This window comes from Diplotaxodon limnothrissa, linkage group LG15, assembly GCF_057381915.1.
Source record: "Diplotaxodon limnothrissa isolate DT_005_m linkage group LG15, D_limnothrissa_male_GT1.1, whole genome shotgun sequence".
In the NCBI taxonomy this organism is placed as follows: domain Eukaryota; kingdom Metazoa; phylum Chordata; class Actinopteri; order Cichliformes; family Cichlidae; genus Diplotaxodon; species Diplotaxodon limnothrissa.
This window is the reverse complement of record NC_140610.1, coordinates 5657436-5685178: the sequence shown is the minus strand read 5'-3', so window position 1 is coordinate 5685178 and position 27743 is coordinate 5657436. Positions and strand designations below refer to the sequence as shown.

Sequence of the window (27743 nt, the reverse complement as noted above, 5' to 3'; positions counted from 1 at the left end):
ACACTCATTCACACGAGGATTCAATAACTTGCAAGCACCCTTTTAGCAGCAGCAACTTAAGTAGTCAGTTTCTGATTGATCAGTTTCTCACATCATTATGATATATCACAATAGCAAATATCCTCACCATATTATCATTTATTTTAGCGGATTGAAACACACATAGGACGAGACACATACAGGCTGACACTGTGTAATTTATGGCAATTAACTGTCATGCCTTTTGTGCTTAAGGGGAAAGTTAAAAATTTTCAAAGCATAGGTAAGGGCTAGAGCGCTCTCTGTAATTACCGCAGAGAGACAACGGACCCTATTTACCTGCAAACTAATGGTGATGCACGCCATAATTGCGGCTCATCCAGCCTCTAAGTAATTACTTAATTGGTATTGTTCCCTCACATGCACACTGACTCAATGCTGTCACACCTTCATTCATTCGATCCCTGTCTCCCTCCGCTAATGGTGCACTTCTTTCTGTATGGTACGGTCACTAATTGTGATGCAGACGCGATCGCTTGTCTTTGTGCCCTGTTAATCTGATAATCGAGGATAAAATGTACCCTCCTTCACTCGCCCCTCACCAGCAAATCTAGCTTTGCTGTTTGTGTTTCAGAGGGGTTGCATTATATCAGAAAGCACAAAAGGAATTAAAGTTTGTGTGATACCTGAACTAAGTCAGCCAGGAGTTTGCCTGTTTGCTGCACATTATTGAAAGAGAAGATAGAAAAATCGTGGCAATTCAAGGTCCCTTTATAAAGAGATGGCAAAAAAAATAAAAAATTGCAGAACATCATGATAGAAATTCTTTAAAGGAATCAGGCAGACAGTCAGAACACAACTGTACTTACAAAATGCCTATAAAACCTACGATAATATTTCTTCTGCTAATAGAAACATGTGTCTGCTGCTTCTTAATAGCAGTCTTTTAGTTCTGACCCTGGGAGCTGCTTCGAAAGTAAATATGGTTAATGAGCATCTCACCGTCATCAGCTTACAAAAGAAATTTGTTTTTGTTGTGCAGCTTGGATCGTGCAGATTGGTGAATCGCACAGATGCCTATAGGCGGTCTTAATTGGCAGATGAAATGGAACATTATACAGTCGTGTTAAAGGACTACATAGTTGTGGTCACACTTGGAGGAAAATGAGAGAATGTGTTTTCTTTGCATGGCACATACTCTCCTTATTTGGTAAATCTGCATACAGAACCTATATATAGCTGATAGTGAAGATGCATCACATGATGCATCACATTAGAGACCCTGTGATCTGTTATTGGTACAGTATTGAGAACAGCTCTTTGAAAAGTGTGAACAGTTCACAGAGACAAGAACCCAAATGATCTTTATTTACAGACTAGCGTTCATGCATGGGAGGACTTTAGATGAAGCAAATGGTGCATGAAAGCAAAAGGTAAGGTCTGTAAAATGAGCTAACAGTCAGAACAAATGATACAAGCAAGGAAAATACGGGAAAAAGAAACCCAAGGCTGGTCCAACTGCTTGGCTGTGGGAGGTAACAACAAAAGAGGAGTCTGTCAAGTATACCATATACTGCATCATATTGATGCTGATTGCTCAGATGTGGCGCAGAAAGGTGGAAAAATAGAACAAAGGGTGAAGGGGAACATACCAATCCTCAACAGCAGCAGGAACACTTTGCTATTTGAAAATCTGTTAGTTATAAACAGAACTAGCAAATGTCTAATATCCCAAACCTCATGTGGTTCTTCTTCCGACACAGATGGGGCTCCAGCGCTGGTGGGAGCAGGAGATCCCAGTGGATGGAACAATCAACAAAGGAGAGCTCATGACGCATAACCTGACTGAGCTGATAAAGCCCGAGTCTTACGAGGTGCGCCTCACGCCCATCACGCGTTTCGGCGAGGGGGACTCCGCCATCCGTATCGTCACCTACAGTGGTAAGCGCTACATACTTTTTCCATTGTTTCAGTGTTTTGACAGCCAGCAAACAGATAAAAACAAGGTAAAGGAGACAAGAGATTTTAACTCCCGCTGAAGTTTGTGCTTACTGCGTACGTTCATCACTAATGATGATATCAAAAGTTCGCCGTAGCATCAGCAGTCATTACAAGGATCCGATGATGAGTTATTTTGCATAAGACGTACGAGGAAAGAGCGAGTGGAAAAAAAAAAGGGAACTGATTGAAGTAATTTGAATTGCATGTAACACATTCAGTCATCTGTAGACAGCTCGATTTCAGCCGGCTTTGCTTCTTTTCTCCTTTGAGCCAAATGGATGCTGATCAACTGACTAATCCCTTCTTAGTGACCTTCATTGCTTGAGTCAGCTCTCCCCTGTACCGGGGCAAAGGCTGACTTGTTGTGTCTGTGCTTGAGAGATCATCATGACATTGAAGCTTCAGATGACTCAAGCATGTAGCCCGGGTAACAAGACCAAACAGAGCTGGTCAGAGATGAGTCATGCTTTGCTGCCTTCGCTCGGTTCCCCCCTCCCAAAACAATGCAATTTTCTGTCTTTTGTCTTTGTCGGAGGATCTGATTAGTCCCCCGGATTGTTTCTCATATAATAAATGGCTTTTCAATTTCACATTGTAAATATTTTGAAAGGTTCTTGCCCTCACCATGCCTGACATGGACCCTGACATGAAAAGCATAAAAATCTTACTGTACATTTGCCCAGACTCGGTGGCCAGATAGAACAGTAATAATTTTATTTGATTTATTTTATATAGACTACAGTAATAAAAGTAATAATAATTATGTAGCAATTTTCTAAAACAAGCCACAAAATGTTTTACAAATACTCAGATTTTATAGAGAAAACTGCAATAATTACCCTTTTTTGGAAGAGCTCGGCAGCACTGGTAATGATTTAATACGCAACAGGGAAACACACAACAAAACAAAACCAGTCGCAGGGAGGGACGCCGTCTGCCCAGAGCGTGCCGGGTTCCAAAGGAAGTGGAGGCAGTTTGTAACAACAAGCAGAGCGCAGATCGGTGCAGCCAGTAATTGCAGATCGCTACAGTGCTAACGTTGCTCCAGAGAAAGCGTGAAGTTACCTGAGGGACAGCAAGGGAAAAAAGCAAGAGCTACAGGAGAGAGAGAGAGAAAAAGGTTGAAAAATTGTAACTAAATAAATAAATACATCTAGTCATACTGACCTCGTCCTCCCTGGGGCCCCTTGTTCTGAGTCCAGGTTGAATTTGTTATAAAAACCCAACTGGCAGAGTTTTTTTCAAAGGTTTCCAAGGATGTCACACTGACTGAAATGGCCACCTTTTACTGCCACCACTAAAATGCATCTAGGATTTATTTCTGATGCATCAAAATGTAGATGAGAGTTGCACTCGAGAATTTTTAAAACAGGAGCAGTAACATCTGGATCGCCGACCCGTTGATTATTGCTGTTTTTTTTAAATCTTCTATTTACATTTCTGATTCAGATGAAACAAAATCGTCACTCGTTGTTATCTCCAGACTGAAAAGGACTCAAAATAGACTTTGTATTTCAAAATTCTCCTAAGTATATCTCATCTATAGAGCTCTCAAGGTTGTTCATTTTGACCTTATAGCCTTGCGACGGTTCTCAGGTGGGCATCTCAGACAGTAGCCTTGGATTTAAGGAGATAAAGCAATAATAACAAATGAGGTTAAACTGAGGTTGAATCAGAAGAGTCTCTCTGATAAAAGTACAGCAGCCAAAAATAGCAGCCAGAAGGACATCACAAGGATTTTGTGTACTGCGACCACTGAGAATACATCAAAACACACTGTATTTCTTTACAGAACGAAATAGCAGGTTGCAAACAGAGATAGATTCTCCAGCTTGTGGGATGGCATGCTGGCAAAAACAATACAAAGACTACAGTAGTATCCACAGTTGGCCCAGTAGTACCAGTGAACAGATGCACAGGTACTTGAGATGTACATCTTCAGAAACTAAGTGACTGACTGTTTTCTGTCTATCACTGACTGCCAAGTTCTTCCGGAGTGGTGCTGCTGCAGTTGTGAATAATTCAGTTTCACTGCAGCTCATCATGGCTTCTGCAAAGAGAATTGGGAAAAAGGAGAGAAATGAGAGAGGCAGATAAACTTTCTCCGCTGTTATTTTTGTAGTAGTTTGTGATACTGCGCGGTTCCCCCGGTCAACCTTGAATTGAATTCAGTGGAGTTGAATCCAAATGAATACAGTCGAAGCGAAGTGAGGGGAATTGAGGCTAATTAAGGCAGGGAGTAGCGCAGAAGGAGTGATGGAGGCAGCCAAGTTGGGACTGGGAAGAAAAGGGAGATACAGGGGAACAAATTAATAAAAGAAGAAGAAGGAGAAAAAAGATAGAAAGAGGAGAGCCAATGCTGACGTGCAAATCACCTGCCCAGCGAGAGGCTGGACTAATTATCACTCTAGGGCTGCTCTGTTCTCCCACACACAGCATAACGCCACGGTAGCAGGCTAATGTAGGGCTGAACCGTATCCACTCTGCTCTGAGACTGATGTGTGAAATACAGCCCAGGACCATCTCCATTATCACTTCAGTTTCATTCTCACTGGGGAACATGGACCTGTGGGGCATCTGTGTATGGGCTGTAGCACAAAGGCTTTATGGGTTTGAAAATTTACAGTGAATTGAAAAAAAAAAGTCATAAAAGTTCTTCTATTTATCGCTATGTAATCACTATGTTTAAGTCCTGTCCTGTCTTTGGTATATAAATCTAAGGTAGCATTTTCATGGCAGTCCTGCATTTGCTATTGTCCTGATTCAAAGACATGTCCAATATTTGACTGTTTGGGAAACTCCCAAAGGGTCCAAGCACAAATAAGGTTTACTAACCCAAATTAATCAATTTAATGACTTTTGCATTTTTATTAATTTTAACTGGATTAATTTGTGGCAAGCAATGTTGCTTCACCATAAGGAGGCTGCGGGATTGAATAAACCTTTAGCCCTGGCTCTTCCAGTCTAAATTTGTGCATAGACTCAGCAGACACTTTGGTAATTGCATTCAATTATTCATTTATTTGAGTATTTGCATAAATGGGAAGTTGAACAGCAACCGATAAACGTATTTCATGTGTTTGCCTTGCACGGTGGGATAGTCTCTTCCTCCTTGTGACCCTAAAATGAAGAAAACCTACAGAAAAAACACGGCTTTGTCTGTTTGTTAGCTGTTAGCTTGAACATTTCTGCCCTGTGTTAAATTGCAACATAAGTCCTCCATTAGAGGAAGTTTTTTCCATCATTGCCCAAAAGGCCGAGCAATCATTCTGAACCACATAAAGTCGATGGTAGCAGCTTTTCTGTGACTTGGCACGAAAACACAAAAGCGGTTACAGTGTCCCCAGTTGCAAGATGAAGAATGGCTATGTCACCAAGCTCTGAAGATGCTCTTTTAAATTTTGCTGCAGTGACAAACTCAGCATCTGTTTGGTGTTCCTCATAACGCTCCCCTCCCACTATGTCTCTCTTCCTCTCTTGTTTCCTCCAATACACAGGATTTAATGTTTAAGCCTCCAGTCAACCCTCACAGTGTCACAGTAAAACACTGCTGCTGTTTCTTAATATTCCATTTTTATGCACCTTACAGTGACATATACAACACCTCTCCTCAAGGCAAAACTCCCTAAATCTTATATTAAATTCAGTTTCTCACTGTAAGTGGGGTGTTTCTGTTTGACCAGCAGTGATTCAGTGGTAAAGCTGTCCCAGGTTCTGTCTCTTTGTGTTGCTGTGAAGCATGCTTTAACCTGAGCTGCTGTTTTGATACAGTATTTTGTACATGCTCAGTAGTCCTGCTTTATAAAGTACTTTCACTTAAAGGAATACATTTATTCAAGATCAATACAGCTTTCATATCTGTTCATTAAATATAAGCCAGCAGTCAGTGAGCTTGGATTAGAACAAAGACTGAACAGCTAGCCTTGTAGCAGTGACTCCCCAGAGTTTCTTTTTAGCCTGGCAACTGCTCAAAAGCCTTAAAGATCTCTGAGCTATAGAGGTTTTCACTCTTTTTGTTTTCTTTCTTTTTTAGTTGGTAAGAATTAAATGATATATGACATATTAATTATTGAGCTTTAGAGGTGCTGGTGTTTGGGATTCTTTACCTCCTGAAAGATTCAGACAGAGCTAGCTGATTCTTGCTGTTTCCATTTTTCGTGCTAATCTATGCTCACCAAGTGTGCAAGGCATGACTCATGGATTCCCCGTGCTCAGCTGGATGGTCCCTCCGTTTGACATTCCTTTGAAATCCACTCTTGTTTTTGGTAGAAGAGTTGGGACCAGCATATTTATGATTTGAACTGTTTTGATTGCTGCTGTAACATGTTGTGACATGACATGGCTTCAGCCAATACCTTTTGATTAGCCTTGTCTCATGCTTTCTTGCTTTGTGGTAGATCTTTGTTCTGTCTTCACTGAGATATTTGAATGCTAATCAATAAAATCAAATCAAATATCCTTTTGTCTTCTTTGTTCTGTCATTTATACTTCTTAGTTCTTTAGATTAAAGTGAATGCCAATCCATCAGTGCATATATGTATATGTAAGATAAGATAAGATAAGATAGAACTTTATTAATCCCTCGGGTGGGTTCCTCTGGGAAATTCGACTTCCAAAAAGCACAGCAACGACCGAAGTTACAGTTACAGAATTGTTATATATATATATATATATATATATATATATATACACACACACACACACACACACACACACACACACACACACACACATATATAAATACAGAGACAAATATAAATAAAATATACAAAGGGGATAAATAGAATAAATAGGAATAAAAAATAAAAATACAAGTGAATTGCACATTTCAAGTATTGAGTCTATTGCACTGTTGACTATTTACAAAAAGTATTGCACAAGGTATTGTACAGTGAGGTGAAGAGGCACTACAGCTTAGTTGTTCCCCCCTCCTTTGTCCTCCTGTTTCCCCTCCCTCTCCCCTCCAGAGAGGAGTTAAACAGTTTGATGGCGTGTGGGACAAAGGAGTGTGTGTGAGTGAGTGAGTGAGTGAGTGTGCGCTAATGAAAGAACAGCCTTGCACGGGGCTCAGCATGGCTCGGGTGTGTCCATGTGTGTTACTGCAGGACTTGTGCAGAGCAGTGCATCCTCAGTAGGCTTTTGTAAAAAAGGACACAATGGTGTGATGTCGCTCTTGTTATTTTGGTCACGGAGACACGAGGGAAAGATTGCTGAACTACATTTACCCACACTGTCATTATTCCAGCTGATGGTTGGGCAGCTGTGGAGCCAACACAGGGCCTTCTCAGAACATCATGGCACGCACCCATAACCCCTAAATATGATTGATGGGAATGTGGGAGTGTGTGGATTATATGAGGTCAGTGAAAAAAGAAAGGATAAAACCAGGCATGCCACTGTTGTCTATGAGGACACTTGGCTGGAGCCTTGGAATTGTCTGCTGCTTTGTAATGTAGCCGCAGGCCAGTGGGCAGGGAATCCTGCCAAGATGAAGTCAGTGATTGTATCCGGAACAGCCTCCATGGACCAATGTCCTTTGGCGGTCAATGAGCTCACTTTGTGTTTCAATCAAAATTAGGCAATTTTGATGGAAGGCATTCATGCATCAAGCATGCAGCTTGTTTTGTCCTCTCAGCTGGAAAAGTATAAACCAGGATTCAGGCAGACATGCACCTAATATGTGCTCTAATAACAGAAGTTTGAAAGAAAAAAAAGAAAAGAAAAATCCGCTCTTCACTCCACTGTGTGATCACTGGGAGTTTTTATCTTGACAACTATCAAAATTACATTTCATCCTCAATCATTATTTGAGGCTTTTTAGCTATGGGGGGAAAAGCAGGGTGCTGCAGCATTAAGAAGAAAATCTGGGATATTTTTTAAAGCCTTTGCAGTGAGCTCGAGGGTTTTGCACATCTCTGCTTTAACGGCATAGCGCATTTGAAGAAGGGCAATTGAGGTCTGCTACTTGTTTTCAGGAGTTCAGACACAGTTACAGACAAGGCGGCAACGTTTCTTTAAAAAAAGTGCTTCATTTAAAACACTCGAGTCAACAGCTGAGCTCTGTCGCAGTTTATTTTAATGCTTGTTTGTTTTCCCATATCCAATATAGTCATCTATACTGGAAGTAAAATTATCTGTTTTATGCAAGTGTGATCTGGAGAGAGTGTTTGCATGCAAAACAGTCGTAAAAGTAGCCTCTGGGCCTTCTCTGTGCACAGCTTGATTTCCTTAGTGTGTATGGAGACACTGCTTGAGCAGACACACTCTTTTGGATTGGATTAAGGCGTAGTGAGTCAGTTGAGGGAAGCTGCAGGTAAAAAAAAAAAATGCAGACAACGAAATACATTTTCATAACCACAGTATCGGAAGAAAGAGGGATTTGGGAGGGAGGGAGGGAGAGTTACAGGAAATGGGACATTGAGATGGAGAGAGCCGGCGAGCAGGAGGGGGCCTGAAAGAATAGAGTTTTGTCGGAAACCTCAGCATCCGTTTCGCAGGCTCGAGGCTGTAAGTTGTCATTTAAAACATTTTCTCTGCAACAGCCGGGATGATTTCCTCCCCCTCTGCAGTCTGTGCTGCTCTGTGCAGTCCACTGTAGATTCAGTGGGAAGCAGTGACTGTCGGGCGGCGAGTATTTTCACAGTCACATAAAAGATTCTTAAAGCGTTTTCAAGGAAGGTGTGCGCTGAAAATGCAATTTTAGTTGCTTCACGGCATGTGTCTTTGTCTATCTCCCCTTTTATCCCCGAGCAAACATACATTTCCACGAGTTACACAACAATAAACAGAAATCCCTCCTTTTTATGTAACTTGAGCTTTTAAAAACAGCAGTTTCATCAGCGCCACTGTACTTCGCCACTCTCACTACATGTTTTCCTTTGTAGGAATGATTTGTTATTACTCACTTTAATTGGTTGGATTAAAATCAATTCCCTCCATGAACAGCAAGGTTTCATAAATCACCCAGCAACATAGTTTTGTAGTAAAGCTGATGTATCGCATCTATTCAGCCGGTCAGCAATCGATCATGAAAATGCCCATGAATCTTCTTGACAGGTTAAATGGTATTTACTCTGCAAAAAGTGAAGTGCCGACTAACTGGCTCGCTGCAACTCTGTGTGATACCCTTGACCTTTATGTGTTTGCTGCGGCAGTAGCCTCTTAAATTATCAATGAGGGAAGCATTGAACTGTGGTTAGGTGGACAGAATGCAAAAGAAGTCCTCGGTGTATTTCCGTTAGCGTTTTCATAATGATGGGTTTGAAAAGACAGGATATAAGTTGCAGGAAACTGATTAGCAGACACACTTGTGATTATTACTCATTTTTGTGATTTATTGGCTCCTAAATGGAAGGATAAAATAGGCTTAGTGTTCTAAATGGAAGTCACCTTGGACAAGAACATCAGCAAAGCCAGTAAATGGCAGTAATGATAAGCAGTTGCGCTATAAGCTTATTAATGTGGTCAGGCTGGTCTTCCTAATCCCTCACTCTTTTACATTAGATAACAGACTGCGAATAAATGCTGTCACCTTTTCCACTTCAAATCCCAGACATCTCTCTTTGTGTCTGCTCAATAATCATTGTTCTGAGTGCGGGAGTTGATTGGTGCCGTCTGTTTCCTTTGTGTTTTTACAGTGAGAAGGCAAAAGTGCTTTACAGAGATGAAGCACAGATACTTTGCAAACAGTGTTCTGTTTCTGCGGTCACACACTCCAGAAAGAAACCTGTCTTGCCACGGCTGTTAGACCATGCTAGCTCTGTATGACAAATGGGTCAGAAATGTTTAGTAAGCACTTTCACTGTGTGTTTCTGTCTCACTGCAAAGCAGAGGCTACACAGACAGACAGACAGACGAGTCCCACTTTTACTGAAGCTCTTATTTCTCTGCTATATCTTTACATAATATGTTCCTTGTTGCTCACAAAAGGTTAATATATGCCTGTGTAATACTCTGCTACTTGCTGAATAGCAGAGCTCACAAGGCAGCCACACAGAGTCTGAAGGTGCAACAGGTTGACCTCTTTTACGTCGGCGTGTGCCTCCATGCACATTTTCTCTTAAAGTGTTTCATGTAATGACAGGCTGCTAAGATTTTTTGTACTAACGATTATCCCTGGCCTTTCTCTTCCACAGCTCCCATCAACCCTCACCTGAGTAAGTAATGTGCACCTCACTTAGCATGTCTCATCAGACAGAGTGCTCCTTCTGACACAACACCGGCTGTGAAAACAGTGGGGATACTCCAAGTAATTGTCTCGTCTATAGAGAGCCGACTTAAATAATCAGTATTGAACTGGAAGATGTTTTTAAACGACTCTAAAACAGGAGTAAATGAGCAATGATTGAGCAAGGCTTGCCTTTAGAAAAGGGTAGGCTTGCGTCAGGATATTTGACATTGTGCATTTTGGACACGGCGTTTGCATGAGATGTTGGATGTCGTTTGGTGTATCTGTGTGTGTGTGTGTGGGTGTGTGTGTTTCTGGGCGCATGAGTTTATTTGCACCTTCTGTGCTCTGTGAGCATTAATTATGCATGCATTTGTGCCATAGCTGTTTATATTCTTTAATGTTTAGCTTCATTTATGACGCATTGTTTCATTGTTGAAACTTTACAAATTCACATTATTCATGCCTTGAGAATCCAGACTTAATCATTGCTTGCTGTGCGGCAGTGTGCTGCCTTGTATCGTGGTTTATTTATTTTTATAGATAGGGACGTTAATGTCTAGCACCAGGAGCTAGACCTCCATTTAAATCTGCATGCTCATGAGGAGAAGAGTCAAGAGTGCCTCAAACGCGGCCCCTTGCTGCACTTTTCCCTCTCCACCACCTCTTCTTCTCTCGCTCCAGCTCATTCTCTCGCTCTCTCTCTGCCTCGCAGCATCACTGCCCTCTTCCATCCCCCGGCCCATCCACCCACACCACACCTCTACGTCTGTGTTACCTCCATTACCTGAGTAAAAGCTGCAGATCCCGCTCCTCTCAAGGTCACCACTCCAAACTGCTCCCAGCTACGTTTTAATAAATCAATGAATATTTATCAGAGCACATGCCTGCGTCCTGAATCTAAATGCTGTGTTTTTTGCTATCTCTTTGAGGACACCGCTTAGCACCGCCAAGTCCTCTGGTCAGGTGCTTTTTGCATCGTTTGGTTTTTTTTTTCTCTCTTCTTTTTGACAGAGTCGATCCAGCCACTACCCCTTCATTAAATTGAGTGCATGGGGATTTGCACTCATCATCACAGTCTATTCACTTATACATTCCCTTTCATGTGACCAATAACAACGTCGTTCCACCCTCATTCAGTCATTCCACTTGTATTGAACTTGTTGTCACGGGTGGGGGGACTTAATATCTTCACCTGCACACCTACGACAGAGAAGATGGAAGCTGGTAGAAAAGGCGGTTGTCGGGTTTAAAGAAGTCTCACTGGTCAGAGGATATGAAACATTGGAGAACAATCACCCCATTTTTCTTTTAAACCTGTTAAAAAGGGGGGATGTCGGGGATTGTTCAAAATCACAAGAGGCTCACCTGATTCAGATAAAAGTTTTCTACTGTACCTGTGCCAAACCTCACAAAATTATGTTTTAACAGGAGATTTATATTAAGTTTGAAATTATTTACTGTGCTGTGGCTGCGTTTATTGAATGTCATCCATCATGCTTCGGTAGTGGGCTGTCTGATAGTCGCACACACAAACCGCCTTTGGGTGTTTCTTCAGTGGAGCACTCTGTCTTCATAGACTCTGGTTAAGTAGAAAACAGAACTGCATGTCGTAGTCAAGAAAAAAAGAAAAACACATTCAATGGCACCTCCCTCACAGTCAGTGAGAGGTCACATCTTAATATAGAAATTCTTTTCACCAGATTGCATGATGTAATTAGGACTCGGGTTGGTCTATGTATCCCCCCGAGACACATGCACACACGCACACATGCCGCAGGAAATCTCATAGATATACAGTAGGTGTCGCACTACTCAAGACATAGCAGTGTACTATAACTTCTCACTCTTCTGAAACGACGTGCTCTGTCATTCACCAGGAGAGTTCCACTGCAGCTTTGAGGAGGAGCCCATCTGCATGTTCACCCAGGACAAGAATGATGATTTTGACTGGACGCGACACAGTGCAGCCACCCGCGACACCAAGTATACACCCAACACTGGCCCTAGTGGTGATCACAGTGGCTCCAAGCAAGGTAAGGAGCTCAAACTTCCACCCTTGACATGTCCAAGCAGCGACTAGCCAATCATTGCTTATCCCTAGTAAAAGTATTGCATATTTGTTTTAGCTAGTGGCTGAGTCTGCTTCTTTTTTTATTAATGGAGGAGATGATTCTCATTGTCTTACTTTGCTAATTTGATGGCCTGCCCTTGAGAGAGAAATTGATAAATAATTAACCTCTAAAGAAATATTCAAGGCGTGTAGTAATTGCAACTGGCAGGTTGAGTTGTCCCACATCACGCACATTCCATGATTTTTTTTCTTTGACAAAATACGTCATTGATTAAATGTCAGTGAAGCTGTCTTTAGTTGAAATGACCCATCAATTGGAGTTAAGGCAAGGCAAGTTTATTTATATAGCACAATTCAACAACAAGGTGATTCAAAGTGCTTTACAGAGACATTAGAAACAAAAACAAAAAAAATCATGATTTAAATTTGATTAAAACAAGCTAACTAACTACAGTAACTAACTAACAAACAAAACAGTATATAAAATCAAAAATCAAAACAGATAAAATCAGGACAGTGGATAAAATCAGTAGTTAAAATGTAAGTTTTGAAATTTAAGCTTAAGTGCGGATTTGGTGCTTTATTTAAATGAAGCTGAGAACAGGTGAGTCTTCAACCTGGATTTAAATAAACTGAGTGTTTCAGCTGATCTGAGGCTTTCTGGGAGTTTGTTCCAGATATAAGGAGCATAAAAGCTGAATGCAGCTTCTCAGTGTCTGGTTCTGACTCTGGGAACTGATAAAAGACCAAAATGGTAAATGGCCTGTATTTATATAGCGCTTTTCTAGTCCCTAAGGACCCCAAAGCGCTTTACATATCCAGTCATCCACCCATTCACACACACATTCACACACTGGTGATGGCAAGCTACATTGTAGCCACAGCCACCCTGGGGCGCACTGACAGAGGCGAGGCTGCCGGACACTGGCGCCACCCTCTGACCACCACCAGTAGGCAACAGGTGAAGTGTCTTGCCCAAGGACACAACGACCGAGACTGTCCAAGCCGGGGCTCGAACCGGCAACCTTCCGAGAGAACTGGAGAACTCCGGAAATCGACACACGTGCGCACAATCCTTATTGCCAGTTGTTACACTCAGGGTGGCTGGTTGGAAGTTTTTAACACATCGCCCAAGCCAAGTGGTCTTTGTTATCTCCTGAAAAACACAAGGAAAAGATAATAATCACAATAAATGGATGAATCGGTGCATTTTAAAAGGCCCCAAATACATAAACTGTAAAACAGCGCGTCGCTGTTTTTAATGGCCTGTTGTTTAGCACAATCTGCCTGTGCGTTAGCCCTCCCTAGAGGTCAGACAAAATATCAATGAGGCGGTACATTGTATTGGCTTCCTTTTGCGATATAATATCAATGCAGTGGAAAGAAATATTGATAGTTTTATTAAAACATAAAATGCAGGCATTGTGACCCTGTCCCCACCAATTCAATTAGCAGAGTAATTATGTCATTACTCCTCCATATCAAGAGGGAGCAATGTGAACATAAGTGATCTAAGTTGCTTTGAAAAAGAAAAAAAATCGTAGGGAAAAAATGGTGGTAAGTTAACACCCTAGTGAATACATACATGCGTTTTTTGTTTTGTTTTTTGGGAGGGGTTGGGTCCATTCGGAGCATATTTTTTACCTTCAGTTATAGAGATGTGGTGATATATCATAGATGAGCTTACAATGTATATTGATCGCCACGTTGCTGTAATGCAATCGGGGTCATTATCATGTATGATAAGAGTGTCTTTGCCAAGAACTCATTGTTTCTCTTCTCTGAATAAATGTTACAGGCTACAATTACAGTGGACACTGTAGCAAAAACCTCTATGCATTGATAAAAATATTGCAGAGTATAACACAAATCGTGACCAACCTTAACATTCACTAACCAGTGGGCAAGTAATTTCATAATATTTCTCATTAGATGCTCTATTATGTTCCTCTCATACAGATCTAACTCCCAGTATGTTACATATGGATCTTTGTATGCGTGCAATCATATTTAAAGTTTATTTGCCTGTTTTTTTTTTTTCAAACCTGCTGCATTAATCTCGTGAAGCCGGGTAGGTTTGATGGCTAAAATTAACCAAGCAAAGGTAGAAAGGGAGTAAAGGCAAAACGAATCAGCAAGTAATTAAAAAAAAACAAATTATGAGAAAGATGCAACAGCTGTGAAACCTGTGACTTAAGCCACTGCCACACTTCTAATAAGTCTTTTCTGCTTTTTTAAATTAGACCATCAGCTCTTGGCAGTTTGTATTACCACACCTATTGGTTTAAGATCTAATCCGAAGAACAGCCGTCTCTTCTGATAAAACGGGAGTATTTGACACGAGAGGATGAGAAGGCACTGAAAGATCAGACCACAGTTTATGAAAATGTAGAACCCCTTTTATTTTGTTCTCATAACTCTGGTGTCCGCATGTGTGTTTTTATCCATTTCAAGGTTTCTACATGTACATCGAGACGTCAAGACCGCGCAAGGAAGGAGACCAAGCACGGCTTATAAGTCCATTTTTCAACGTAGCACCTAAAAACCCTTATGGTATCACCAATCCACCTGCCTACTGCTTTGGCTTCTTCTACCACATGTATGGGAAACACATAGGTAAGAATGATTGCCTTCATTTAAAACCACTGCTTAATTTCTTAAACAATTCTACAGTCTATCACTGCTCCCCGTTTTTGCTTGATAAAGCAGCAAAACCAGCTTTGAGTGGATTTCAAGTTGCTTTGGCAGTTCTCTGCTGTATAAAGGAGTTGCTTTCTTATTCTCGTGGAACTAAGCACAGTCAGTAAGGCAACACCACATGAAATTTTATTTCTAAAAGAGTACATCATCAAGCATCTGTCGGACATACCGCTGGCATTATTTATGATGAGGTTCTTGGTTTTGGTGTCCAGCAGATGTGTATTTCACTGGAGTTTTTTCTTTCTTTTTGTGAAGGACTTCTTGTTTGTGAGAGAGGAAACGCAGTAGTCACGGCCAAACAAAAAAGAAAGCAGCACTTTTTCCTCTAAGCAACAGAATTGCAGTCATTTCCTGAGAGTTTCTCCCAGTGGTGTGTTTGGTGTGGAGCTTTGCGCTTTCTTTCCAAAAAATTCTAAGTGTAGCTGTCAGATGTTTCAAGTAAAAGATGTCTCCTTTTTGCAACACACTCCTTCCAAAGGTGTGCGCACAGATTCTGGGTGTTAGCCCTCACATTCATCTCACAATGTAGATAACAACCCTGCATGGCCCATTTGAAGATGGCGGAGCGACTGAAGGAGCACTCTGTGGCTTACATCTGACTCTCTTCACCAGAGACCCAATCAGCCAACCACAAGCACTCCTGCTTTGAATGTGTGCTGTTTGTACGCTCAGTGCATTTAGGAGTTTTGCTCTAGCACAAAAATAGCAGTTTATGCACCGTTGAAGCCCTCCAGGGTTTCTCTGTCCCAACCTAACTCCCTATCATCAGCTACTACACACCTTTATAAGGCGAAAAAGGTCACCAGTGGACGTGGGTCATCTTGTGTCTTTTTTAAGGCACCGGTACTAGTGTTGATGCAGAACCAGCTTTGCTTTTCATTGCATGACTTAATTCTTATTTTTGTGGAAAGAAGATCACGGTGGGCAGAATATGGAAATAGTCTATTCGCCCAGAAAATTCTTAATGGTCCAGTTTAGGAGCCAGAGCCATGTCAGTGAGAAACAGGCACTGTTAGCATATGAGCTGAAGTGATAAAGGAATAGGATTAAAAAACAATGAATCTAAATGACAGCAAGATCTGCAGTCATGTGAAAATGAGAGTTTTCAAAGCCATGTGAGCAGTCTGTGAAAAACTAAGAGCTCTCTGTGACTCGGTAGCTTGTAGAACCACTTTTAACAGCAATAACTTGAAGTAATCTTTCCTGTATGATGTTGTCAGTCTCTCACATCGTTGTGAAAGAATTGTAGCCCACTCTTTCTTTTTATAACATTGCTTCAATTCATTGTGATTCGTGGGTCAGTCCATTGATGGTAAGGTCAAATATCTCCACTTTTGTTCAATGGACTTGGTTCCAGAAGTCTTCTGAGGGCTTTTTTGTTTGTTTGTTGTTGTTGTTTTGTAGATGCTAATCTGTGAATCTATAGCCTGCAGCCATGTTATTTTGAGGAAAGAAGATGCTTTGTCCTGGCAGCCCTTCCAAACAAGCCGTACTTGTTTAGTCTTTTTCTAATTGTATTGTCATGAACTTTAGCGTTTATTGTGCTAAATGAGGCCTGTAGAGTGAGCATTGCACAGTCTGACCTTGTGGTGGATTCTCTTGGATATCAACTCCTGGGAAGATTGTGACATTTTGTTAACACTCACCTAAAAGCCTGAAAACTGCCAAAATGTTCATTTAATCAAATGCATTTGATTAGCAGCATCTTTCTGCGTTGTACTGCCTTGATTCCTGTGGAAAACAGTAAGGGTGTACTTGTTTTTCACAAGACTGCATAGAGTCCTGTGGAAAAAACATGTTTTCACATGATTGCACATGTACCAAAAACATGACAGAATTGTAGGCACAGTATCTCAGAGGAAACAGTCAGCGTACTTTGTGCTTCTAAAAATATTCATATTCAATATCAAATATAAAACTTTTTAACCACACAAGTTCTTCATGTGAGATAACTAAAACTGATGTCTTCGACTCATTATTTATGTGTTCTCATTTTGGTTTCAGGCCATTTAAGTGAAATTCTAGTGACACCAAACCAGAGGGAAATAACCCGCAGAGATAGGCAGCTAAAAAAATAGTATTTCACTGAAATATATTTTAGTACAGAAAAAAGGATATTTAAAAATAGATAAAGTATAGAAAGAAAAATCAATCAGTGACAGTAAAAAATGCCAAGAGAGGAATTTCAAGAGGAATTCAGCAAACTGTGAAACTGCTACAGGCCAGCAGCTCACCTCCCCTCTCTTTTTGACATTTATAGTCAGCATTTGACTTCAATTACTTCAGGATCCTAGAAAGACATTGATGGTCTCCACACTCCAACTTCTGCAGCTTCTTTTTTCACCTTTTAATAACCTGACTTGGCTCTTCAGCGTCACATATCTTACTCCAACTTCTATTTTGTTTCCTTTGAAGTCTGTTTTGTTCTAAACTCTGAGACAGGGACCTGAGTGCAGGACTTTGTAAAGTTTGTAAGTAGTAATAAAACGCAACCCTTTATCAAGGCCTCAGTGACACAGGACTAGAGACCAGTCACTGGTCCCCCTGGTAACCGCTAGTGGTGGGCGGCTCAATCCAAATATCGATTGTATCGATACCAAGTCGGCATCGGTATCGGATCGATACTAGCCTGGTGAGATCGATTCTTTACTTTAAGTTCTGCTCTTGTTTGCGATGCTGTGCTTTCGGCAAAGATGAAACAGCCAGGTTGCCCGACTCGCCGCTCCTGTGTCAGCGCAGAGCAGGCACACTTTGCTCCCCCTTGTGTTTAAGTCTTGCGTTGTCACGTGACTTAGACGCTTTGGGGATTGTTAAGTTGTTTACATATTATATTTTCACCAGTTCTTTAGAATTTCAATTGTAATTTTTGTATTATAGTTTCTCAGCAGTACTTGTTTTAACTTATTTACTGATTTGTGTGCACTTTTTATTTAAGATTTTTCTTGAAAAAAAAAAACTTGATAACTAAACCACCACGACAGACCCGGTGGCATTTTCATGCTTCGCAACATCATTTATTCTTACAATAATCACACCGTTGCTATAACAGTACATTCATCAACTGCAGCTCTCCAGCTGCCAGCCGTACACATCACCACCAACAACAGCAACACAAGCAGAGCACAGGTTTTAAGCCAGCGAGGCGTGATTTTAGATGTGGTGCAGGTGAGTCCATATCACCTGCAGCGGCATCGCAGACCAGCCACAATAATAAAGCATTTTCTATTTAATTATAAACTTTGTCCTAATTATGTCCTGGGTTTCAACTATTTAATAATAAAAACACTTAAGGTCATGAAAATTAATTAAGATTTAGCAATTCAATGACGCATCCACCTTATTTATTAAAAAGTATCGCTATCAATATCGGCGATACTGACACGTATTTAATGGGAATCGGATCGATACCAAAATATGCAGTATTGCACACCACTAGTAACCACTGGTTACAAAGACAAAAATTCCCTGGATAAAATCAGTCACAAAGAACTGCACTGAAAATCTACTTGTGATTTTTGTAGCCATTAGCAGACAGCTGTGGTTACCAGCTACCGGTTTGCATGGAACACACTGACTTGTCTGCAAAATCCAACACTGACTGCTCTTTAGTCCTGCACGCCTGGGGCTTTAGCAGTTGATTTCACAGCGACTGCCAGCAATCTCCAGCAGCTAACCGCAACCAAACTGGGAGTACTCATTTCCCCCCGGCAGCTTGGGGTCTCCTTAAATGAACGCAAATTCAAGTGCTGACATCTACAATGAGCTCTCCTTGTTTAACCACTGTTAGACACAAATGTCATTGTGAATAGTTTCTTTCAATTTTTGTAAGCTCACGAATGGATATCAAAGGTAATTTTAATTGGAATGCTGTGTAAAATGTAAAAATGCAGATCTCATAAATCCATATTTTATTCATTCAGAGAGTATATAAAATGTTTAAACTGAGACATTTTACTGTTTCATGAAAAACATAGCCCATTTGGAATTTGATGGCAGCAACATATCGTAAAAAAGTTGGGACGGGGTCAACAAAAGGCTGGAAAAGTGAAAAGAAACAGCTTGAGCAACTTTTTGCAACTAGTTAGGTTAGGTAGCAACGCAACGCATCAGCAACATGTAAAAGTGTTTTAAAAAAGTGCATCTAAGAGAGGCATCGTTTCTCAGAAGTAAAGAGGGGCAGAAAGTTTCTTTCAGAATAATGTTCCTCAACATAAAATAGCAAAGATTTTAAATATCTCATACACAGTACATCATATCAGAAAAGATTCACTTGCACTCAGCAATTTTGCGTGTAAGTGACACAGTTAAAAGTCAACACTGGATGCCCCTGATCTCTGGGCTCTCTCTGCGTGGGCTCAGGAACACTTCCACAAATCATTTTCTGTGAGCACAGCTCACCTTGCCGTCTACAAATGCAGGTTAAGAAGAAGCCAAATGATGACATGATCCAGAAACACAATTTTAAATCTCTTTTTAAATGGACCAAGGCCATACTGTGGTCAGACAAATTGAAATTCTTTTTGGAGAACATGGACACCGCATGCTCTGGACTAAAGAGTAAAGGGACTGTTATCAGTTCAGAACTCTCTATCTCAGATGGTATGTGGGTGCATTACGGACTATGGAAAAGCCAGTTGCACATCTGGAAAGCCACCATGCCCAAAGATATACACTGGTTTTAGAGTAGCATATGCTGCAATGTCTTTTTCAATGAAAACCTGCCAAAATGAGTTATTATTTTTCTTAAAATATCACATTTTCTCAGTTCAAACATCTGATTTGTTAAAGATGTGGGTTTATTAGATTTGCAAATCATTGCATTCTGTTTTTATTTACATTATATTGTGAGACACTTTATATGAGTGATTTAGTTCATGGTTAGTTTATACATACTGACTAAATAATTTATTTGTATAATCTTAAGTTTTTATCTACATCCACAAATCCACCTTTGACTAAGGAGCATATCCATCCCATTAACTTATTTCCATTTTGTGTTTGGAGCTAACAATTGGAATTTCTGTAATGGACTTACATGAAAATAAATTAGCAACAGGTAGCCGAGATAACAGGACGAAAGGCAGAAATAGGAAATGCAGATACTAACAAAGCGTAAACATGAGCACCGTGCCTGTAAAATGCTAATTCTAAAACATGGAGAACAATATCTTTAATTAAGCAAAACATGCTGAGAGAGGTTAGTCATTAAGTATTACACTGGACTTGATAACATGGCTTGCATATGCTCTGAAATTTTGGCTCCATTCCGGGTGTCCTCAGGGGAGAGCTAGAGTGGAAGTGTCTAGGCAGGTGGGCCAGACCAAACATCTGGAGAGGAGGAGGCGAGGGAGGTGGAGAGAATATAAGGGTAGAGGTGTTGGAGGGCGACTCAGCAGGGAGATGAGAGCTCCTCCGGCTCCCCGCTGAGGTTGAGTAGGCCGTGACATTTCCAATTTGCTCAAATTGATCGCCAGCCAGACCCTCTCTTCTCCTGCCCTCCCCGTCTGTGGTGAGGCCCATGCTCAGACTGTGGCGTGTTATGATGAATGGGCTAAATGTCAAGGACTTGAAACCCAGCTCAGATCCTCCATGGCGGCGCTTCATTTGGTATTCTGCCTCTCCGTCCGTGAGAAACATTTGCCCCAAGCTCAGGAATGTTGGTTTGTGATATTTTCTTCCCAGAGGAGTAAATGCTTATGACAAATTGCCCAAATAATATATGCATTTCATATTTTCTGTTATCTGGGGGAATTTTGGCATTTTAAATAATTGAGAGCTTCTTCTTCTTTTTCTTTTTTGCACTTAAAGCTGTGGCTTAAAAAACCAGCCGGTGAGGCAAAGCTCCATCTTGAAATTTGAAGATTTCGGTACTGTTTGGCACGGTGCCGTTGACGTGAGTCACAGTCAGGCTGTGGCACGGTATCCCTGAAGGCCAGAATCAGTCGATAAAGAGTCATGCCTACGCACTGATGTGAACAGTGGCTCAGGCTCAAAGAAACTCCTCCATAGTTAGCTAGCGGGTGGATACCTGAGACAAGGTCACACTTAATTACTGAAGCGCACATCAAAGTTTGCCTTTGGAGGCCATGTCGCATTTGTTTATAGGATTAAGTCTCGAGCAAAGCACACCAACCAAGCGCGCGTTAAGCCTGACCTTCTGAGAAGCAACTGAGTCATCTTTTCATTAGCAAGGAGGGTGGTACAGCACCTCAATCCACCTCTCTACCATCCTCACTGTATAATTGCAAAAATTTCCAGGAGCTGTTCTTCACTGTTCACCAGACTCACATCTTTCTCTTCTCAGATCTTTTTAAATTTCACAAGTGTCTGCCAAAGGTATTCCTTTAAAAAAAAAAAAAAGTACTCCAAAGAATATACAGCATATGCCTTTGCTCAGGATGTGATGACACTGACATAACCACCTACATCGCTATGAGTTCAAAGAAAATGTAAGCCAGTTAGCTCAGCAAGAATCCTCCTACATCCTAAACACTTCCACAGGAGATGAAACCGCGGGTCATGTTCTGTACAAGAGCTCATCTCTCAATGGAGATTGTGCTGTCGGGGGGGGGGGAGTGTATACCGTGCTGATGAGAGAGTGTGAACAGCGTAGCTTTCCCTCTTCTTCTTTTTTTTTACCTATCCAGGGTGGGGGCTTACCAGTAATGAGGCATCTAGCTGAAGCAAAGATGCATCAAATGAAAGTTTGCCTCACTGGTTGAGTCAACGCAAAGGTGCTGCTTCCCATATTTGTGAAATCCACTTGACTTCAGAGCACTGCTCGCACTGAGCTTTGCTGTGGTGTCAGTGCTAACCTGATTTGAGTCTTTGGATGCTGCTCCTGTTAGCCCACTGCAAAAAAGATGATGTTCTCTCTCATACATGCACTCCCTGTTCCAGCATGGCAAATTAGAAATACCACAAAAACACACACACACACACACACACACACACACACACACACACACACACACACACACACACACACACACACACACACACACACACACACACACACACAATTGATATGTTTGTAAAGGAGGGAAAAGTGGTTGCACTCAGTGTCATCATCTGACAGTTTTATATCAAAGCCTGGGGCTAGACAAGAGACCTCACTGAGGGTAGTCTTTAATGCAGACTTGGTATATAGTCTGTTCTGTCTCAGTAAGACCCAGTACATCTGTGTTATTGTTAACTGATATAGGAATTCTGCTGAAATAGATCTGTCATGTTGTGTTTTGTAATATAGAGCTGGCAGTGACACTCAGTGGATTATTTTCTGTAGCTTTAGTGGAAATCCAGCTGAGCTGAAAAAGAAAACTAAACTTGGCAGAAATAGTTTGAAACTAATGATAAACTCAGAAGAACTGCCCTCTAGAGGGAAAGTATTTCCATTTATCGAGAAATTCTCATCACACGTTGCCCTTTAGTGATAATTAATTTGGACCATCATGAGCGAGAGAATAATTTATCTTTGCATGCAGACACTTAATAGATGTATCAATTCATATAACCTGAGTTTAACCTTTGCTACTGCTTGGCTCTGCTTCGTATTCAGAAGAATACATAAATCTGAAATGCGGGATACACAGGTGAATATTAGATCAGAAGCCCAATTTTATTTGGGATTAATCTGGAACAGATTACTACGGAGTTCTTTAATGTACATGGTCAGGTGGTGTATAATATAGACCCACTTAGAAAAAAGGCAGCAGCTTTTTTTTGTCGTAAAATAGATTTTTTAAGAGTTTTGATTGAGATATCTGGCTTTCATCCTTTCCTTGACCCAGAGCAGTCTGCTTGTCATTGCACGATGCTGCTGTGAACCATGGTATTGCATGGTAGCATTGTGCAACGGGGTATTTCATCTTTATTCTCAGTCTTTTAAATGCCATTTGACAGTTTCCAAGAGTGCTTTCATTTACTTTTTAATCAAGACTTCTTCCCTTCTTCTCTGTGCACTGCTTCTGAGTTAGTTGTCCTACTGGCTGGTTCTCTCATCTCTTCACAGATCTTTTGACCACTTAGCTGCAGTTCCTGGGAACATCCCCGATTAAGACCCTTTGCAGTTTGGCTGGTCAACCAACTGATTGTCCAGCCAAACATTGTCAGCTTTGTGAGGTCAACAGAGACTTCATGGACCTCATGTCTTGGTTTTAGTTCTCACATGCAGTGTGACTTCTGGGAGCCTTTGATTGTTTTATGTCCAATCAAATCAGTTCATCACAGGTGGACTGCATATTTTATTCTTTTTAAAATGAATAAAAACGTTAAGATGTCTGATTACTTTTTGAAGGAATTGTACATGAAGTACAACAGTGGTTGGTGCTGACAAATGTTCCTATTTTGGCATATTGTAATTCAAATGATCTTACAAGGAACTATACTCTTGAACCCCTGACAGCGTGTCAGACTTTACTAAATCAAGCCTGTGACAGCAGTCTTTGCCTTGTAACGGATCTTTTCATATCAGATCACTTTAGAACAATAAAGCACTGTAAGGAGCAGAAAAAGCAACCCAGTATCCTGGCAAAACGTGTAATAGACATGCCGGTCCACCGTGTCCATTCAACGCTTTGCCGTGATATTGGGTTTAAAAAAGGCTGCATAGCACGGTAAAACCAAGTGTGGTAATATGTCCAACAAAGGACTGTCACCTGGTGAAAATGAAGAATTCAATAGTCAATATAAAGTTGAAAAGGTATTTAAAGCAGATGTACTTACCTGTAACTGTGGCTTAAAGAAGGGCAGCTATTGGAAGACGGCTCTCTGTTTTTGGAATTCTGCTATTTTTCTATTTTTTTCCATTTCTTTTCTGCCTGCTGCTCCTTAAATTTTAAACTTTGCAGAACGTATACCCTATCGAATGTCTCTGCAAAAGCATACATATATTTGTTACTCCAACATAAACATATGGGATTCACCCTCCACTTGCACACCCTAATTGTCCCCTCACATGGATTTCATGTACTGCTGAGAGGTGGCTACAATCGACCAGTTACCTTAATTTCTAATGACCTACTTAAATTAAATAATAGTGAGTTGTCATATGGGGCATAATATAGAGGAAGTAGTTTAAATGTAGGACAAAAGGAGTTAGCACTATAAAATGAAAACATATAATGATTATTAAGTCGTAATTCCAAGATATGAATACTTTCTTTTGAGCCATTAGAAAATGTTTTGGCAACAGTCCAACTGTCTCTCTCCTCAATGCAGGAACGCTAAATGCATTCCTAAAGCAAAAGGGTCAAACGGCTTCAGAAGGCCTCGTGTGGTCGCTAAGTGGCAATCAAGGTGACCGCTGGAAGCAGGCCAAAGTAAGCATCCACCCAACATCGTCTTTCCAGGTGAGCCTAAAAAACTTTCATTCAATTTGCAGTAGCGTTTCCCTCGGTGCCCTCTATTTTCTTCTTTGCCTGTGTTTGTGTGGTATTGGTTTCCCTGGGGGCTAAACACTGATGTAGCTGTGAGAAGTAGCCGGCATTCCCACAAAATGTCTGGTATGACGCTCATTTCCATCAGGAAGCCTGAACTTTGTGAGTGGATGATGGAAAGCTGCAGAACTTCCATCATTTTTACAGCTTTAGTTGTAAAATAGGTAACTTTAGTTGCAGCTTCCAACAGTCTTGGTTTTAAATTTTGTGACATTATAAGCAAATACTTGCCACCTGCTGTTGTGTTTTTTAAGGGTTTTTTTCCCAGGTGTAATTTAGCTAAATTACACTGTGCACTGACTCAGTCTTTATCTTACTGCAGTTCAAATTTCCCTTTTTTTCCTGTTCTTTATTTTTGTTGGTTTTTTGGTCTCTCAAGATTCAATATAATGACTTGTGCTACTCTCTGTAGGTCGTACTTCAAGGGATTCGGGGACCAGGCATTGAAGGAGACATTGCTATTGATGATATCACGCTGGAGGAAGGGGAGTGTCGAGACCCGCCGCCCAGTGAGTAGCACCACGCATCCGCCTCCTCCATCCTCTCCTCTGTCCCTCTTATCTAAGTCCCAGGTACTCTCTCTCTACCTCACCGGACAAGGTTCAGATTTATGAGAGAGGATCTAATCTTAGACAGCTGGCAGCATAAAACGACCATCTCATGGGGAAAGCATGGTTGCCATGGCAACAGGGTGTGTAATCACATGAATGATAGCCGCGCTGGCTGAGTGGAGTACTGTAATTGCGCTGCTGGAACAAACAGAAGGTAAAAAACAGAAAACAGGACACGGAAAATGGCCTGCAATTGACAGGGCATTATTGGTTGGCAGACAAATACAGTTTCCTTGATTTAATTCCCGTTATTTATTCTGCAGGAATTATTTCCAAAAGCCGTTCAGACTTAGACATCTCTTTAACATGCCATAAATGAATCAAGATAATCTGTTTTCATTTTTCACGTCCGTGGTGGAAAATAACTGCCCATCTAACGGCAATCAGAGACAGTGCTCTCGGTCCGCAAGATGCATTGTTTTTGTTGCTGCGAGTTTGTTATTGTATAGGTTATTTTTCATTTGGGTGCATTATGATTCAAAGCGACAGCATTAATTCATTTTGGAAGTAAAGGAGTAGTCGCCCGGGCTGAGGACAGAGTAATGTTATGAATTATGCAATTCAATCTCACGCAATGAATCTTACATGATTCGGCGTGATGTGAGAGGGGGAAACTGAGCAAGATGTCGTGAGGAATGATGAGAGATGACTTCTGACTGATTTTCCAGCTCAGAAAGAAAAATGCTACATTGTGTCTGTTTTTAGGATTTGTTCAAAGAAGTTAGTAGCAAACATATGGGAGAAAACGTATATTTGCTTTCTTGCACAGCAGGAGATCCAGCTTTACCATTTATCCAGCTATTGTGGGCAGGGTGTTCTGGAGCCACCCAGCTTACTTTAGGAAAGACATGGGATACACCTGTGATAGTACTGAATCCCTCACAGTCATCTTCATTTGTGGTTAGGAGTTTACATACACATGAATGTAATTTTAATTTGGGGCTTTTAATTTGGGGCTTCTTGTCCCTTGCCACGTTGCACCTCGACCAAACACTTTTAGAAGCCATCAACAAGCTTCTGGTATAATTCTGCTTGGATATTTGACCACCTATTTTAGCATAATTAGTAGAGTTCATTTAAATTAGTTGGTTTGTGGGCACAGACCTCGCTTTTAAGCATAGTCCTCAAATTTTGACTAGTGTTGAGGTCGGGGTTTTGGAAAGGCTATTTCAGAAGCTTAATGGGCCCTTTCCAAACAACTGCGCATAATCAGTTTGAACAATTATACATAAGTACAAGACCCAAAGTGTGATTCTGAGATGATAGGAAATTGGTTAGGATGTTAACGAACAACCCAGGAACCACCAATGCTCAAGCCCGCCATGAAGTGGAAACTGCACTAAGTTGATAAAATAATAAACTACCTCCAAATGGTCCTAAACACATATCAAAATTGGTTTTGGAATGGATAAAGCAGGCTAACATCAAACTTCTTGAATGTAGATTATGCTTAAAAGCCAGGACTGTGCCAGGAAACCACACAATTTAAAAGGATCTTGCAAATCCCGCCAAGAAGAACGCTCAGATATCCAACCAGAATCACGCTGGAAGCTTGTTGCTGTCTAATGAAGTGTCTCACCAAAGTGCAAATTGCTAGTCCAAAGTGGTGGTCTACGTATGTGTATATATAATTTGGACCCTGTGTAGATTAGAGAAAATTCAAAATCATTTAAAACTTGTGCATCCAGTTCTTGTTTTTCAGTAATTAAAGATGTATGCTGTCTAATCATTTTAAAGAAATCATTAAAAGCCCATAATTACCATGACATTCATCCCCATGGTGAGTGTATTTAAACTTCTGACCTCAGCTGTATGTAGTGAATTTAATATCACCATTTAACCTAAAGCCCAGAACAGAAACAGAACAAAAACATCGCACAAACACAATGCTGAGCACTGCAGCCTCATGCACAGATGTTAGATAAGAGCATTAATTTGACTTTTACGTCTGCACACCGAATCTTCAGATCTTTAAGCTGAACTGACCAATTGTTGTGGTTACCGAGCAACTCATTAGCTTTAAGCAGCAGAGCTCTTTGCTGGTAACAGCCCATTATTTACTAGTTAAAAGCTCATTAAAAGATAGTGAAAGCCACAGGGATAATCATGATGTTATAGCTCTTTCATGACTGCTGAGTTAGTAATATTTCTGTATGCATAGTCTTGTATTTGGCTAAATGGAAGAGCTTTAGTATTCAACACACTCAACATATTTCTGAAGTGAATCAGCATGCTACAGATGGATAAAGCCATATTAAATAGTATGAGTAATAAAATCAGTATTCCCTTCACCACTTATCTTCCCATGTTTGTATTGAAATGTTTGCTTATTTCTCCCCCCCCCATTTAGATCTCAGCGCCAAGGCTCTGTCCACATCCTGCCATATATGGCTGCTATGTGTCACCTTGGTGCTGACCCTCCTGGAAGGTCAAAGGTGACCCATTTCTCCATCATCTCAGAGGCAAATATTCAGAGCCGCCGTCTGTGAGCTGTACCCTCAACATCCAATCACCAAAGATTCATGCATCCTGAAAGCAGCGGGGTCCCCCCATGGACTGCAGACCACAGAAAGGCCGCAGTTATTAAATGAGCAAGAGAGAAAAAATAAGTGATTAAAAAGTTACACAAAAAGTAAATAAAGAAGATGCGCTACATTTTTTTTAAAGAGACCTCTTTTACAGAAAAACACCCGCTGACGCAGAACTCTGGACGTCTTTACGAGCACAAAGGCAGGTCGGCGACGAATGAGCCCGGACCGGCGGAGGAGATCACA

General features: G+C 41.0%; 1 protein-coding gene across 2 annotated transcripts in view; it reads left to right on the top strand.

Moving 5' to 3' along the window:
* Positions 1-27408, top strand: part of LOC146616880 (MAM domain-containing glycosylphosphatidylinositol anchor protein 2) — a 190249-nt gene extending 162841 nt beyond the window's left edge. For both annotated transcript variants that reach the window (XM_085372252.1, XM_085372251.1), the window contains exons 12-18: positions 1743-1920; positions 10116-10136; positions 12028-12183; positions 14676-14837; positions 24141-24271; positions 24771-24867; positions 27320-27408. In XM_085372252.1, the coding sequence (XP_085228378.1) occupies positions 1743-1920; positions 10116-10136; positions 12028-12183; positions 14676-14837; positions 24141-24271; positions 24771-24867; positions 27320-27408 (834 nt within the window). The remainder of the gene's footprint in view (positions 1-1742; positions 1921-10115; positions 10137-12027; positions 12184-14675; positions 14838-24140; positions 24272-24770; positions 24868-27319) is intronic.
* Positions 27409-27743: the final 335 nt, after the last annotated feature.